The following is a 16,900-nucleotide window of genomic DNA, read 5'->3' as shown; positions in this document are numbered from 1 at the left end:
GCAATATAACTGGGCTGCATGAGCATAAAATTCAAATAAGATGCCACCCAGGACTCGATCAAAGAGCCTTTCACACTCCGTTGGCATCTCAAATAGCTGCTATATGGGTTGAGGATGATGAAAATGCAAATATTTGCGTTCGTGATATTACTATATATGGTCATTCTGGTGATTCGCATATGGTTCATTATTATTATGGTTGTTATGATCATCTACAATATCATTTGCTCTTTCCATTTGGTGAATGTGGTTGGCACGAAGACATTCTAAGATACGAACAAACATCTTCTCAAATTGCACAGTTTGTGGACTATGTTGCTGATCCTAATGTAATAAATTCTGCGGCTCAAATTATAGAAAAAGAGGCTGCAGGTTTGCTTATATACTTTCTTGTGTCTATTATAATTCTACAAATGTGATATTGAAAGTAAATATAAAATTTTATTCATTCTCGCTTATGTAGTGCTGAAGGATACGAAGAAGAAACAGTCTCAAATATCATGTTGTGAGTACTATTCGTATAAGTTACAAATTAGGTCTTCTGATAAGTCTGTGTTGTTTCACTCTGGTAGACTTTTTCAACAATATGTTGTGAATATGTATGTTAAAATAGAGACATCCAGATTGGATTATTTTCATAGTAATCAGAAACAAATTCGTGCTGAACTTTATCAAGGTATCGTAGACAGTATACATAATGGAGAAACAAGAGGGTACAAAATTGGAAAGAAATTTGTTTTACCATAATCATTTACATGTGGACCTAGAGATATGCTAAGGAGGTACTTATATGCTATGGCTCTTGTCCAACATTATGGAAAATCAGATTTATCTATAACTATAACATGTAATCCAAATTGGCCAGAAATTAAGCAAGAATTAAAACATAATGATGAGGTCCAGAATCGACCGGATCTTATTGTACGTGTATTTAGAACAAAATTAGAAGAACTTAAAAATGATTTATACAAGAGAAATATTTTTGGTCCTGTTATAGCTCATACATACGTGATTGAATTTCAAAAAAGAGGCATCCCTCATGCACATCTGTTGTTGATTTTTAACTGTGGTCATAAAAATTTTTCCACTAAAAAGTTCATAAAATAGTATCTTGTGAAATTCCTGATAAAAATATACATCATTATCTTCATTCAATTATTGTAAAGCACAATATGCATGGTCCTTGTGGAAATCTAAATACTAAAAACACATGCATGAAGAAAAATAGTTGTTGTAAAAATAAATATCCAAAGGATTATTGTAATAGTACTATGTTTGGAGATAATTCGTACCCAATATATAAGCGGCGTAATAATGGTATTTATATTAAAATGAGAGGTAAAATGTTAGACAATCAATGTGTTGTGCCATATAATCCTTATTTAAGTGCAAAATTCGACTGTCATATCAATGTTGAAGTATGTTATTCTATTAAAGCTGTTAAATATTTACATAAATATGTATACAAAGGATATGATCGTATTAATTTTTTGGTTGGCAAAAATAACATAGACAAAGACATTGATGAAATTTCTACTTACCAATCTGCTAGATAGATATCCCCACCTGAAACTATGCAGAGAATTTTTGCTTTTAATTTATCGAAAATATATCCAACTGTTTGTGCTTTACAACTTCATATCGAAGATCATTAATGTGTAACTTATAAAAATATGGACAATTTATCTTCTGTTATTGAGAATGAAAATACGAGAAAAACTATGTTAACTGAGTTTTTCCGAGTAAATAAAATAAGTGAATTTGCTTGAACGCTTTTGTATCGAGATTTTCCAACACATTTTGTTTGGAATGCATCTAACAAAACATGGATACCTAGAAAGAAGCAAATTGTTGTAGGACGAATTGTCTCGGTAACTCCATCTGAAGGAGAACGATATTTTCTTCGTCTTCTTCTTAATCATATTAGAGGTCCAACATCGTTTGATGATTTAAGGACTTCAATGGGGTAAATGTTGGTACATTTCGTGAAGCTGTGCTTCTCTATGGTTTATTAAATGGAGATACTCGTTGTGAAGAATGTTTATTTGAAACTATTATTTACGAAATGCCTTATTCTTTAAGACGACTTTTTGCTACGCTTCTTACAATATGCAATCCAAATAATCCTAAGTTACTGTTGGATAAATTTAAGCCTTGTATGACAAATGATTATGTAAATGAAAATATGCCCGCTGAAGTTGTCGAAGTACGAGCTCTAGAGGATATAAGTTCTATTTTATAATCACTTGGTAAAAATATAAAAGATTATGGAATTGTGTCATTTAACGTAAATATAGACGACGATGAAAGATTGATGAGAATGGTTGCAGAGGAAACAACCAAACTGGATATTGAAAGAAACTTTAGTTGTGCAGGGACGTTAAATAAAGAACAACAATTTGCATATAATACAATTATGGAAAAAGTACAAGATGAATCAAGTGGATTTTTTTTTTATCGATGGTCCGGGTGGGACAGAAAATACTTTTTTATATAGAGCACTCTTGGCTGGTGTCAGATGTCGACATTTCATAACTTTAGCAACTGCATCGTCCGGAGTGGCTGCATCTTTATTGCCCGGAGGTCGAATTGCTCATTCAAGATTTAAAATCCCTCTAGAAATGGTAGGTGAAGTCAACTGCTCTATTAGCAAGCAATCGGTATTAGGAACTTTATTGAAAATGTGTAGGCTAATAATTTGGGATGAGGCGCCTATGGTAAATCGTTGTGCTGTAGAATCTGTAGACAAAATACTTAGAGACATCACTGATTGTAACTTGCCTTTTGGTGGAAAAGTAATAGTTTTAGGAGGAGATTTTAGACAGATTCTACCAGTTGTACATAAGGGAAACAAAGAAGACATAATAAAGGCTAGCATGATTTACTCGTATTTGTGGCCTTCTTTTGTACATTTAGCACTGGTTGAAAATATGAGAGCGAGGTCCGATCCCATTTTTTGTGAATACTTACTTCGAATTGGAGGTGGAACAGAATAAAAACATACTTGCAACTGTATTAAGCTACAAAATAGTATAATTCTACCATTCGAAGATGAAAGTACGTCTTTAAAAAATTGATACAATGTTTGTTTCCCAATATAGACACACATGCCGATCATTTATATACGATGATCAGTCGTGTTATTCTTACACCTACAAATGAATGTGTTGACTACATTAATGGACTTTTGCTTGAACAATTTCCTAGTCAAGGTTTCACGTACTATAGTTTTGATGAAGCAATTGAGAAATTATAACAAAGCCTATAGGAAGACTTCTTGAATACTTTAACACCAAATGGTATTCCACCTTATGAGTTGAAACTGAAGATAAATTGTCATGTAATGTTATTACGAAATATCAATCCTTCCAAGGGGTTATGCAATGGAACACGCATTACCTGTCAAAAATTTGAGAGAAATGTCATTCTTGCTGAAATCACAACTGGTGAATATCATGGAAAACGAGTTTTCTTACCTAGGATCCCTTTCATACCTATTAAAACTAATCGAACTACGATTCCATTTAAAAGGACTCAATTCCCAATTAGATTATGCTTTGCAATGACAATAAATAAAGCACAAGGTCAGACACTTGATTTCGTGGGTTTGTACCTACCAGAACCAGTTTTCTGCCATAGTCAATTATATATAGCACTGTCAAGAGCAAAAATAAGCAGATCTATTAAAGTTCTACTCAAATCGTCCAACGAATATCATACGCACAACTCATGTACTAAAAATGTTGTGTACAAGGAGGTTCTTTCGTTCATACATTCATACAACTACACCTCTTTATAGGTATATGTTCGATTTATTGGAATTTCTTTCTTTGTCCTCGATTTCTCTGTCGACTATGCTAAATGAAATGCTTTTTATTTTCCAACTACAATGTAGATGCTAGATTATTTTAACTAAGTTGTATCAACTTTCGTTTTATGAGATTTCGCAGTTTAATAAGTTTCAATACAATATTATGATTGTACAATTGTTTTTTAATGACTCATAGTTTGTATATTGCAATGAGCATCAGTGAGATTTCAGGTGAGACGACATAGTATATCTTTAGTTGTGATGTGACTCAGGATGCCCTACAAACAACGGAAGCATTAATGATTGATGAAGGGAGATTGAGGTCAATTTTTTTAGCATAATTGGAGGCTAAAAAGGGCGTTAAAGCTGACCATTATTTGTTCCAATATTCATAAGGAACCGAATCCAAGAATTGAGCGAAGTGCGAGGCTTCGAAGAGTTAATAAAGCCGGCTACTTTTATGCTCCAACTAAAGAGTCCAGCATGTTAAAAATCACATTCCAAGAATCAAGTTATAGGTTAAAGAGTAGAAGGCAAAATTTGAAAGTTGATATTTGGGTTGAAGACCAATTGAGCTTATTGCAACCAACTAGGAAACAAAGGCAAATGAAGTGGAGGAACTTGGTTACAGGAAATGGAATGAAGTCAATAAATGAAAATCGAACTGAGCCAGATCAACCTAAGGCAAACTACAAAATCTGGGCAGCTTGGGACAAGTTTAAGGGCCAAGTTAGAAGTTGGAAATGGAAGCTATAGCAAGCTAGAACAATGTGGATCAACATGGAACGGAGTAAAGCACCTTGGCTTGAAAAAGATATGGGATGATTGTAGCTTACATGCATGCAACCGCAACGCATAACCACTCATGCAGTCGCACAGACGGTCACAGGGAACTCAACGACAGGAATACACACAACCATGTGACCACATTAACATGTACCATGTGATCGCAATGCATCCGGAGCAGAATTTTTTCCAAAATTTCGGCCACTCACCAAAGTGAATAGGAGTCTATTTAGCTGATAGTTTGTTGGGATCCCTTGGCATTTCTCCCTTTATTGAATTAATTTTTTTAATATTTCTTTCTATATTTCATAATAGTTTTGGACGTATTTACTAGGTTTATAGTGTTTTATGATTTTAATTCCTTTTAAATTAGCTTTTATAATTTTAATACCTTTTAAATTAGTTTCCTAATTAGTAATATAACTAGGACTCTTTTCATTATTGTAAAATTAAAAGTTATTTAAATGTTGCTAAAATATATAAGTACGTAAATAAAGTAAATCCAATAAGATTAGATATTAATAAATTAGATGGACATAAAATTTGTAGTAAAACATTATGATTGCCTACAAAAATAGCCAAAATGAAAAACAAGTTAAAATGAAAAAATCTCATAATCTTGTCAAACCTCCATCACTGTGATTTTTTTTTGTACACTAAAAATTCTGGAGATTCATTGTTCAGTAGTTCAAATATGCATGTACCATCCATTTCTAATTCCTTCATGGAGGGAAAATGTGCCCATCTTATAGTGAGACATTGTACCACACCATTTGGCCTTAAATTTGTAGTGATATCCCAATTTTGATGTGAAGAGTCGTGAATTTGAACACTACGCACGAATTTTGGCCAATGCTGGTTGGCAAATCTTCTCGGTATAAACTGCAATGTCATGAATGAATTATTAGTCTTGAGGTCCTAATTATAGACTTAGTACAACTATAGAATGAAAATATTTATTCAAAAGGAAAATTACAATTTTTCGATGGCCATATTTATGGGGTGTTAACTTCACTTTGAATGCAGGATTATCCATATTCGAATTGTTGCTTTCTTCACCTTCTTCGAAGATGTCCGACTCATATTTCACTTCTAACCCAGAATCATCCATTACGACTACATTAAATGTGGAATTTTCGGTATATTCAAACATTAGGCAATAATCATTGTATAAATTGTGATGATCGAAAAATTGCTCCCATCTATCAGTTAAATAAAATTTCCCATTAATTGTTTCTAATTTTATTGTCGCAATTATACCATCGTACGTAATTACACGTACTGTATCGCCGAATTCATGTCTCCAGTCTTTCACAAATGCTCTAGGAATCATCTATAAACAAATATATACTGACGAAAACTATAAGTAAACTATGAGAAAAATTCATTCCAGCTAAAAAATAATAATAGTGTATGACTAACCAAATTGATGCCTGATTGAGGGAATTACTGATAGTTATGTAAAAATGACGTGGAACATCCATTTTTAAGCACTGTAGTGGTACAATTTTTACAGCGATATATGTACATATTTTTTTCATATGAATGATTGAATAAGTTTTTATAACATTATAATAAAAGGAATAAGAGATTGTATGCATCTATAGATTTTGTGGTACAAATCAATCGATCTTCGAATAAGTTATAACTTAAAAATATAGAATTAAAATATAAGATGTAAAATATAAGAGGGTAAATAAATAAAGACCTGTTTTAGTGAAGCAGCAACAAGTCTGGAGTAACATATGCAAATTTGGAAGGCTAAAAAATCTTGTAAATAAATATTGAAAACACATAATTATATAGGTTAGAAAAATGTACTTTTCGTTCTTATTCATTTAGCGCCTTGTGAAAGAAAGAGGACAATTTATTTGCCACATTTTAAAAGAGGACAAGGCCCCATGTGTCATACCTGCACTCCTATTGTTACATAGAATAACCCAGTACGCTATTTTTTCACATGCATTTACATTATTCGACCTTCTTTTTTTATTTCGTGGGGTCCATTTCCTTTTTCCAAAGTCAACTTTTTGGCCGAAAAGAACAAAAAAATCTCCTGTTTTTCACTACATGTGACAAAGAAGGGGGTAAGATCATAATTCTATGCTGCATTAATGACTACACCCTCCACTGACACGGCAACAATGTCTGAATTACATGGCTCAAAGATTGTAGATCTCATTGAATTTCACGAATGTTATAATGCCAAAATATATTTTCAGAAATCAAACAAAAATGGGGCGCTTGGTCAGTAAAGAGGGTTGAAAAATGGATGAGATAATAAAATACTTTCGTGTGAGCCAAACACACGATTTGAAAAGAGGTACTAAAAATAGACAAATTCTAATTAAAACGGTTCAAGGGTTACAAAAGTAGATGAATTATATTATTGAAAATAACTATTCTCGTTGTTTAAAAAAAATACAAGAAAAAAAATTTATTGAGATTTTTTCTTTTTTTACATTATATAAGTTCTTTTTACAATTATACATTTTCGTTTTTACTTTACTTACTTCCAAATTATTTTTGACACTCTAGATATATTAATCTGTTTATTAGAATATGATTTCAATAACAATAAATATTTTAATATTTATAACAAAAGAAGTCTAGAGATAAAATTAAATAGCGAAAATTTAGGGTAATTGACACAAAACATCCTTATCGTTTGCATTCATTGTGAAATCATCCCTATCATTTTAAATTTGGCATTTACAACCCTATTTCAACCTTTTTTTTGCGAAGTTGGTCCTTTCCATCCACTTCGTTTGTTCCTTCCGTTAAATATACACGTGGATTGCATTTAAATCAAAATGAAAAGGGTATAAAAGTCAAAGCACCATTTTTTAATTTAAGGAGTGGACGTGAAGGCTGGAAGAGAGAGAGAGAGAGAGAGAGAGAATAGAAAAGAAAAAATTACCTGGATAAAGAATATATTAATTTCAAGAGACACAAAGCATAAAAATAAAAATAGAAAAAAAATTTACCTGAATTTTATTTTGTATACAAAACTGTGTTTGTGCAAAGTATGTGAAAACAAACAACAAATTCTATATTATCGAAATTTACCTGAATTTTTTTATACTTCATAAATATAAAGTTCGATTTTTTTACTTATAAGTAGTTTTTTACAAGTATAAGCCAAAAACAATTTTCGAAATTTATACTATTTTAAAAATTTCAATTCAAAAAAAGAAGAATACGTAAATATTTATATTTAATTAAAGAAATGAAATATATTCGAATATTTAACTTGTACATAGCCCTTAAAAAAAAAAAAAAAAAATCATTTTTTCTTCAAAATAACTTTATGTGAATTTTATACTTATAAGTACTTTTCACGTTTTATAAACAAATTTAATTTCGTTATTAGTATTTTTTGTTTTTCATAATTTTGTTTGAAAAACGAAATTATTTGTTTAGTTATAAAAAACTTTTTATATTTTAAAAATAAAGAATCGCTTTTCTATAAAAAAAAAAAGTTTTTTACAAAAATATTATTACTAATTTTATATAATCTAATTCAAAGTTGATAATGTGAAAAATGGAGAAAAAGTACGCGTTAAACTATTTTCGAGTTGAGCTTTCCAACAACCAATTAATCATACGTCATTTCAGTGTATTGTCATCTCCACTACCCATTACTTTGAATTCAGTGATTGTCATCTTCAACCTGCATTTTCCTTGTCCATTAGTTTGAATCTGACACACAATCTTTCTTCTCTACTTTTTCACGCTTTCAATTATCAAACATTTATTTCAGAAGAAAAATATGTATTTAAATCATTTCTCTTTTTACAAAGTAATTAATTCTCTATTTCTATATAAAATATTAAAAGTTACGTGTAACTAAAAAAATCACGACTAATAATAAGATTAATTTAATTTATAAAATGTACAAAAATAACCTATAGATCTGTTTTTTCCTTTATTTCCTTAAGATTAAAAAAATTAAAATTATCAAAGCAACATATGGGTCAAAAAATAATTTATTGTGACGTCATTTTGATTTTTATGTTATTTTAACAGTTTATTTTCATTTTCTTTCATAATTTCAACATGAATATTTTAGAGATTCTGAAAATATCCAATAGTGGCTAAAAAAATTACATAACACTTGAATAAAATACATTCTTTACAGTGATTAAATAACTACATTCAATTACTCCATTACAATCAGGCAAATTACATTACTCCATTACAATTACGAAGACAGACGTGGATGAAGGAAATATTCATTATTTAAAATATCAACGGCAAATTTTTGTCTATATATAATCATCCTATCTAGTGAAACCGATTCTATCGGAAATTCTAGAACAAAGCATTCTATTTATTTAAGCACGAAAACTCCACAGTTCGGCCTATAAGAATTTTTTTTTTGTAATTAGTACTTACGAATAAATATCTATTATATTAAACAAGAATTATTTTCGATGCTTACCCGTTGTTTGCACAGGGTAGATATGGTATAATCTTTAGCTTCATTTTTTTATTTCTATGTTTGCTTATATCCCGTCTCCCTGCAAAACATTTGTCGAACAGTAAAGAATTAATCACGTTAGCTGTCGCGTTCACATGTGTCTTTACTTGATCAGATGTATGCTCGTTGTGGCTGCAATCGTACATTTGGAATTTTCACTCCAGAATATTGACCAAAAAAAGGTACCAAGTATTTTCGGGAAATGAACATGGAATTAATAAGTACTAACACCCTACCCATGGATGACTTTCTACTGGCATTTTGCCCTTCACATATTTGTTCAAAAGAGTTCCATTTGATTCACCTTTATTATTTCCAGCCTGAAAATCCCTTTGCCAAATCATCATATTGGCACACTCATTTTCAAATTGGAAGTCCATGATTGTATATTCTTTAGACACACGGGGGCAACCATTAATAATTAATCGTCTCAACAACTTCAGCTCCAATTCAATTGCCTGGTGGAATAAATTGATAAAAATCAAATATGTTAAGTATGAAATAAAATTAATTTTTATGAATAAACAATACTGACCGCAATATTTATATCTTTTGTTCTATCCAATAAAGTTTTCCACCAATCTTTTCCATAGACGTTCCCAATGACATCTTCCAAATACGCACTGCATAGCATAATTAAAATTAGAGTTGAATAAATCAAAATAAAATTATAGTATTTAAACCAATAATAAAAAATCATCTTTCTAACCTTGATTCGTTCTCCGCTATCCAGTTTCTAAGAGTCGAGTATTTTTGCGTAGAATAGTCTTCCAAAGGACGTCTTCTAGAAAACGAAGGTTGTATTTGTTTTCCCTTCTTTTTCTTCTCTCGTTGTGATGTTTCAGAACTTTCAACTTGTTAAGACGTTGAAGCATCTTTCGGTCGGTCATCGGGAATTGGACAAGTACCAATAGGAATGTCTTCTTACGTACAACTAATAATGGCTTCCATGTCTGATTTTCATTTAGATAATTTCTACAATGTATTCTTATTTTGTTCATCGACATAATATTGCATGGAATCTAAACTGGTATCTACATAAGAGTGCATGATCTGGTAATGGTCTTCTTGCCATTTTTGTTGTTGTTGGAATAATTGTTCCTCTTTCTCCAAATGTGTGTTAAAAAAACTTGATAATGAGTTATCCATGTAGGAATGCATAGTAGATTGCATATAATCCTCTTGCCATTTTTGGTGTTGTTCGAACAACTGTCTTTGATTGTCATAGATTTTTTTGTTCTCAAGTTGCTACATATATCAAACACCTCTTTTATCATCTCTTGCTTCTGGACACCAAGTAGTTCTGTCATCCGGTCTTCAGTTACATAATTAGAGGTGCTAGATCCAAAATTAGGCCCCGCTACTGGTGAAGTTCTTGACGTACTAGGAATGGTCGTCTCTGGCACATATATATTATCCCTTTCTTTCTCAAAAGTATCATCTGGGATTTGTTGTGTCACATTGTCTAATTCTCCACCAACGATGCCATCTACTACATGATATTCATTATCAGCTGGCAATGAATGATTTATATAGCAAGATGTCTCCAATTCTTCCTCCGTAGGATGTAACCTTGAAACAACTTGAATCTGTAATTTTAATAAAATATCAAAATAATTTTTTCATTTTGTTTTTAAATAATTAAACACAAATGTAGTTATATATTCATTAAAAGAAATCGTACCTCTCGAGTAGCTAGAAAATGCTTAATCTTTTTTTTTTTCAGTCAGCAATTTATTAGGCCTCCACTTATACATTCGTGGACTCTGTGCTATTTTGTATCGGCGCCGTCCAATTTTTTTTTTCAATTTCTGGAAATGCCTCATAAATCCAATACTGTATCGCAATTACAAATTATAATTATTTTTCTTTTACAAATAAAGTAAGATACTTACAATGCATTTGTTAGTTCCGTTGCACTCTTTCTGCTCTTTGCAATTGTGATTCTTGTAGTGAATTTAACAAAAAAAAAATCATTTTCGACCCCAAGGTTATCCAAGAAATTCATCAAGATGCTCGACCATACCAAAAGTTTTGTAATCAATAATTCTTCCAATTGGTTTTATAACACATTCCACCAACATAACTAATCCCAACTTAAGTTTATCTACTAAGTCTTCACATTCATGGAAAACTTCAAATAGCATTTTCATCCTAATTCTTTGACTACCATTGAAATAATGATTTCTAAGACGATGGTTGCTATGATCAGTCTCCATAACCGGTTCATGATAAGGTAATCTAGTGATAAGACAAAATTCTTGCATACCAAATCTAGCAATACGATCATCTAATTTTACTCATACATCGTTATTTTTGCCACAGTCAACAAGCTGCATTACGAATTCATGTATTAATCTACTACTAAATAGCTCTTCCTCTTCTCTATAAATAATTCCAAAAAAAAATCCATAAAATTACTACACATTATAGAACATTGTTGATTTGCATCTATAAAATCTATAAAGTCTTTAAGATATTCCCAGCTTGGATATTGAGTAATAGTAGCAGAAAACCATTTATTTGGAGACAATATATATTCCAAAGACATCTGCATAAATAATTTGAAAACAAACTATTTGTAAACAAATTTAACAATTCTAAACAAGTAGCGAAATAATATTTATACAAATTCAAAAATACATGAACAGCTAGAAAAAAACACAAATTCAAAAACCTCCGTGCACGGATGTTTTTGAACCTCCGTCCAAGGAGGCATGAAACTTCCGTGCACGGGGCTTCCCCCCTCCTCCCCCAACTTTAAAATTTTACTTGTATAAATATGGAGGTAAAAATCTAAATACTTACCTTTTGATATGGATGGTGCTTGCTGAAATATGGTTGGCTTTGATTTTAGGTAGAGAATGAAGATTTTGGGATATAAAAGGAATGGTATAGATAAGGATAAGATATAAATGATATGTGTGGTAGTAAAAAGTCTTCTACACAAACAAAATATTCTTTTTTCACTATTTATTATACATATACATATTTCTATATTATTTAAATTAAATGAATTGATCTATAACATCATTTCTTTTTCGACAAATAAATATAAAATGTAAATATTTCTTTCAATATTATTTAAACTAAATCTTATCTTCATTCATTAAAACAATTCAAAACTATTTCTATATTATAAGTACAACTTCACTTCTTCATGCTATATATTAAACGTCTAGCGTAGTCCTCATATGTTTGCCCATTCCAAACTATCACGTTTTCAAATTTTAATAAAATAAAATAATAAGAACTAATAAAATAATTTTATATTCCATTACAGTCATATCTTTGTACTATAAATGAAATTTGAAAGTAATCTTCATATCTTATGCCAACGATTATACAGTAACGTATGGCTATTTAGATAATAAGGTATGGCTGTTGATGAGATTTTATAATGTAAATTATTTTATTTGTTTTAACCATAAAAAAAAGTTTCATATTCAGTCTTTCCTTTTTTAATTTATTTATCCCATCTATGCTTCATTTTTTACAGCTGACATATGAACACATAAATACTTTAACAATGTCCTTCCAACATCGTATACCCAACATTAAAATATTTATTAAGCCACTATGTCTCAATTTTTTTTATAAATAGGCTAACACAAAGCTTCAGCTTCACATCTGCAACTGCAAAAACACAAAAATTATCGTTACCAGTTAAAGCTTCCATACTTTAAGAAATTATATCTTCTATTCATACTATCTTCTTCTTCTTCTTCTTCTTCTTCTTACTACATATCAACAATTGCTATAACAAAATGGCTATACCTCATAAAATCATTCCACAATGTTCAACTTTAGAAATCAATTGGTCAGCAAAAGTGATCGTCGCAGGAAAACAATCCTCAAAGACTGCTCGAAATTTCAATAGCCGTTATCAAAATCTTACTCTCATGGATTTAGAGGTACAAATATAACTCTCATTTCAATAAATTTTTACCTATCATTATACCTGTATACTTTCTAAATGTTCTCATCTTTTTCTTTTTTTGAATAGGGAAACAAAATCACCGCAACAATGTATGATGCCAATATCATTGCACTAAACGATCATTCGAACTTGGAAAAATATACATTGTGTCAAATGCAATAGTTAAAGACTTCAAAAGTGAATTTCAGAGTTCTCCTGGACAAAAAATGTGGAATATAACAGGAAGAACAAATGTTGAAGAATTAAATAAAGACAATTTGAATCTCCTGCTCTCAAAATTTGAACTTACTGCGTTTGATCAACTAGAGAGGCATATGAACAAAAATACAGACATAAGTAAGATTTCCACTGCATTACATTTAAACAAATCATTTCAATAACATTTCATAATTTATTTTTTATGTACAAATTTATTGCATGCAAAATGACATATAAAATATTTCATAATTAATTTTTACGTTCAAAGTTATTGCATGCAAAATGACATATAAAACAATTTACGTAACCTTGTAGGCGTGATGGGTATCGCTATAGGTGTTCGACAGAAAAGCCTTATTCAAACTAACTTTGGTACAGAAGCTTATCTACAAGATGAAGCCGAAGAACAACTAACCAAGAGGGGGGTGAATTGGTTATTTGAAACTTTTTCGAAAATAAATGCAAATTTAAGCAAATAACTATGAATAGACAAGACAACACAAAAGTAATAAGAAGAAGGGAAAAGAAAGTGCAAATGATGTAATAAGGAGGTTCGATCCAATCACGATCTACATCCCCCGTTAACAAGCTCTCCGTCATGAGCAAGACCTTTTTCATTATCTTTGATTGACTTATGGTGCAATCCAACCCTTACAATGCTTCCGATGACTTACAACTAAGGAGCACTGATCCTTTTATACGTTGAGCTTTCCGGGACCTCAACAGGACCCACAATTTGATGAACAAGAAAATCAAAGTTACAATTGAAAAGTTTCTCGCTTAACAAATGGTATGAACACACTAAATATTAAGAGAGAATTATGCACAACATTTCAATAAATCACAAAAAATATAGCTCAAGTGTTGTGTGAAAAACTTTTATTGAGATATATGATTTTTCAAAAAGTTATTCACTCAAAATGTTTTTCAACAAATAAATATTTTGATCTCTTAAAGATTAAAAAACAATGTAGATAAGATCAATAAATAACTCTCTTTAATGTTCTAGAATTCTTGCTTTAAAAGAGGTACAAAAAGATGTATTTAAAGCCATGAATCAGGAGATCCGGACAAGTAATTCGAACGTTCGCTTGGTATCCGGACGGTTAACTAGCCGTTTGTCAAAAGTAAAAAATCCGACCGTTGAACACAACATCCGGACGTCCGGATGGGCCAATTATTTTGACCATCGAATTTTCCTTTTTCGTGAAAAATGTTCTTTAAGGTACTTGTAGGGTTTTCTAATGTATGTCGTATAAATAAGTAATTTTATAAAGATTTAATTGTGAAAAATCCAATTACTTATATTTAAAAATAATTTTTATCCAAGTAAAGTTTGTCATGATAATTCTTGTGCATAAAAATTGCTTGAGCTATAATCGATGCAAAATATTAAAGTGTTATACCTTTACATTTGAGCATAGAAATGCATTTATAGCTAATGTCTTCAATTTCTTCATCCAATGCGATTTTGTGTGTGAAGGCTCGATTTCCATTTCCTCGTTCGTAAATCTTCAATCTTGCTTATGTGTTTGTCATTTTGTGTCAATGTTGCATGATTCTCGATCTAGATTTTTCGAGTCATAAATTTGCAATAATCACTATCAATCACTTAAATTCAATTTGTTAGAATTAAACGCAATTTGTTTGTGATAATCAAAACAAGAAGTCAACCATTAGGTTAACAATTTTCCCTTTTTTGATTATGACAAACAATATGATTTTTGCAATATAAATGTTAAACAAATTGAATCAGTATCAAATAATCAAGAGCTCGATTTTTTATATAGCAAGTAATATTCCCCCTATCGACATGCATATAACATTATATACCTTTCCCCCTTGCTATGTTGTTCCTATGTTGTATAATCATCTGCTCATCTTCCCCCTTTTGGCATAAGCAAAAAAAATATAGCAGTTCAAGTAGCATGAAAAAAAAGTACCATTTAGGAAGTCAACCATTCAAAATATAAAGGAGCAATAGATAACAACTAACATGATAATAATAGTAGGCAAGAAAGTAAACTAAGGGGCCGGAGGTGGGGGCGGAGGAGGAAATCTAGCATAAAATTCGATGAAAAATGTAGTCTGCTGAGCCTGCATCTCAGCCTGTCGCTGCTGCATCTCGAGTTGTCGATCTTGGATAGATATCTGCTGAGCCTGCATCTGAAGAAGTAGGCTACCCATGCCGTCAACCGAAGAGGTAAGAAAATCAATCCGCCCATGGAGGAGAATATAGTGCTCCTCGGTAAATGTGGAACGCCCTCGAAAGTAGGAGGCACGCTCGAGCCAGGAACGTCGGATGCGGGAGCAGGAACTTCAGGTTCTTCATCTGATTCAGCTTCATCTTCAAACGGGAGAGTGGATGGACCAGAGGTAGGATCGAACCCTTTCATATGAGCCACCCATTGCCCATGTTCATTTACTATCTTCATCCGTTTTAAGGTCTAAATGTTAATAGTATCGGTAGGGCGTAATTTTATAAAATCTTCACCGTCCAATGAAACATTAAAATGCTTAAAAATTTTTGTGAGAAGCATCCCGTAAGGTAAAGCTTTGGTGTATCGTGATGCATGCACAAGCTTCATAAGGCCAAGTGCAATAGTAGGAAAATCAATTTTACGCCCGACTAGTAGAGAATCCAAAATGAAGAGATCGAAGTGATTGACTTCGTCTCGATGACCTTTGCAGGGAAAAACAACGTGAGCAATTATATTTTGCAAAACCTTGCATGGAAGTGTTAATTGATGTGCACTAATTTTTGTGATGTTCTCTAAGTCTTTCCCCGTAACTCGACGACATGCCTCAGAAGGATCGTATCCTTCTATGGTTAGTGGAGACTTATGTAAAAACACTTCTCAGTCACAAGGCTCAAGATTAAGTGGTTGACGAATTAATGCTTTTGAAATTCTAAACGGAACATTTCTAACAAAGCAAGTGATTTCGTTTGAATGTGTCGTAAAATTTATTTTTTGATAAAATTCTTTCATAAGGTGTGGATAAGCGTGTTCTTCCATTGTGGTCATGGTTATCCATGCCATGCGTTCAAAACATTCTTCAATATAAAAAGCGGGAGCTTCTATTGTAAAATCTATAAAATCAACATTCTTACCAATTAAAATAGGTGATTTTTCAAAAGGGTTTGTTGGCTCCTCCGGCTCCAAATCCATCTCCTCATCCGATGGTGAAGGGGGTCATTGCACAATTTTTCTTCCCCATTTTCCATGCCTAAAACCCAACATAGTAGATAATTTCAAGAAATGGGTGAGATTTCCAAAATTTCAAAAACAAAAAAAAAAAACCCCAATCAGATGATTTCGAGGGCACGACTCAGAAGTGGTGATTTTCTATGAAAAATTAAGCTACTGGATGAGAAGAGTAATGGTGTATGAAATGCTTGAACTATTATGAGTGATTTGCATGAAAATTTCCAAGATTGAAGAGGGATTCGAGCAGAGTTTCAAAACCGATTTTGGAAGAGAGATTTTCGATTTTTTGGTTGATAAAGGGTATTAATCTTTCGGTTTTTTTGATTAAAAGTTTAAATGAACAAGATTCAACCAAAAAAGGTGCTATTGTGTGGATTTGTAGAGAGGATTTTGCGAGGAAGATGAAGAAATGGAAGAAAAAAGGGGATGATTTCGTGTTTTATAAAAAAACTGGACCGACGACCCAGACGTCT

The 16,900-nt window shown here is 31.6% G+C and overlaps 1 protein-coding gene and 1 long non-coding RNA gene across 2 annotated transcripts; both read right to left on the bottom strand.

Moving 5' to 3' along the window:
- Window positions 1-5,230: 5,230 nt before the first annotated feature.
- Window positions 5,231-5,930, bottom strand: LOC111375247 (B3 domain-containing protein Os03g0622100-like). Its single transcript, XM_022998052.1, has 2 exons — window positions 5,574-5,930; window positions 5,231-5,479 (listed from the first exon to the last, which is right to left on the bottom strand). Exons 1-2 carry the CDS (start codon window positions 5,928-5,930, stop codon window positions 5,231-5,233), a joined length of 606 nt encoding a protein of 201 aa, XP_022853820.1.
- A 3,244-nt stretch (window positions 5,931-9,174) lies between these two features.
- On the bottom strand, window positions 9,175-11,707 carry LOC111376465. The gene is made up of 4 exons (XR_002699487.1): window positions 10,765-11,707; window positions 9,790-10,669; window positions 9,616-9,703; window positions 9,175-9,538 (listed from the first exon to the last, which is right to left on the bottom strand). It is a non-coding gene; the product is annotated as an uncharacterized LOC111376465 (long non-coding RNA).
- Between the last annotated feature and the right edge of the window lie 5,193 nt (window positions 11,708-16,900).

This window comes from Olea europaea, chromosome 2, assembly GCF_002742605.1.
Source record: "Olea europaea var. sylvestris chromosome 2, O_europaea_v1, whole genome shotgun sequence".
Classification (NCBI taxonomy): domain Eukaryota; kingdom Viridiplantae; phylum Streptophyta; class Magnoliopsida; order Lamiales; family Oleaceae; genus Olea; species Olea europaea.
The sequence above is the reverse complement of the archived record's forward strand: the minus strand, read 5'-3'. Positions and strand labels throughout refer to the sequence as shown.

Excerpts from the sequence above, each read along its gene's own strand:
- LOC111375247 (XM_022998052.1), bottom strand. The coding sequence starts at position 5,930 with ATGATTCCTAGAGCATTTGTGAAAGACTGGAGACATGAATTCGGCGAT. Across the intron at positions 5,480-5,573 it reads AATATGGCCATCGAAAAATT|TTTATACCGAGAAGATTTGC; the intron begins GTAATTTTCCTT and ends ATGACATTGCAG.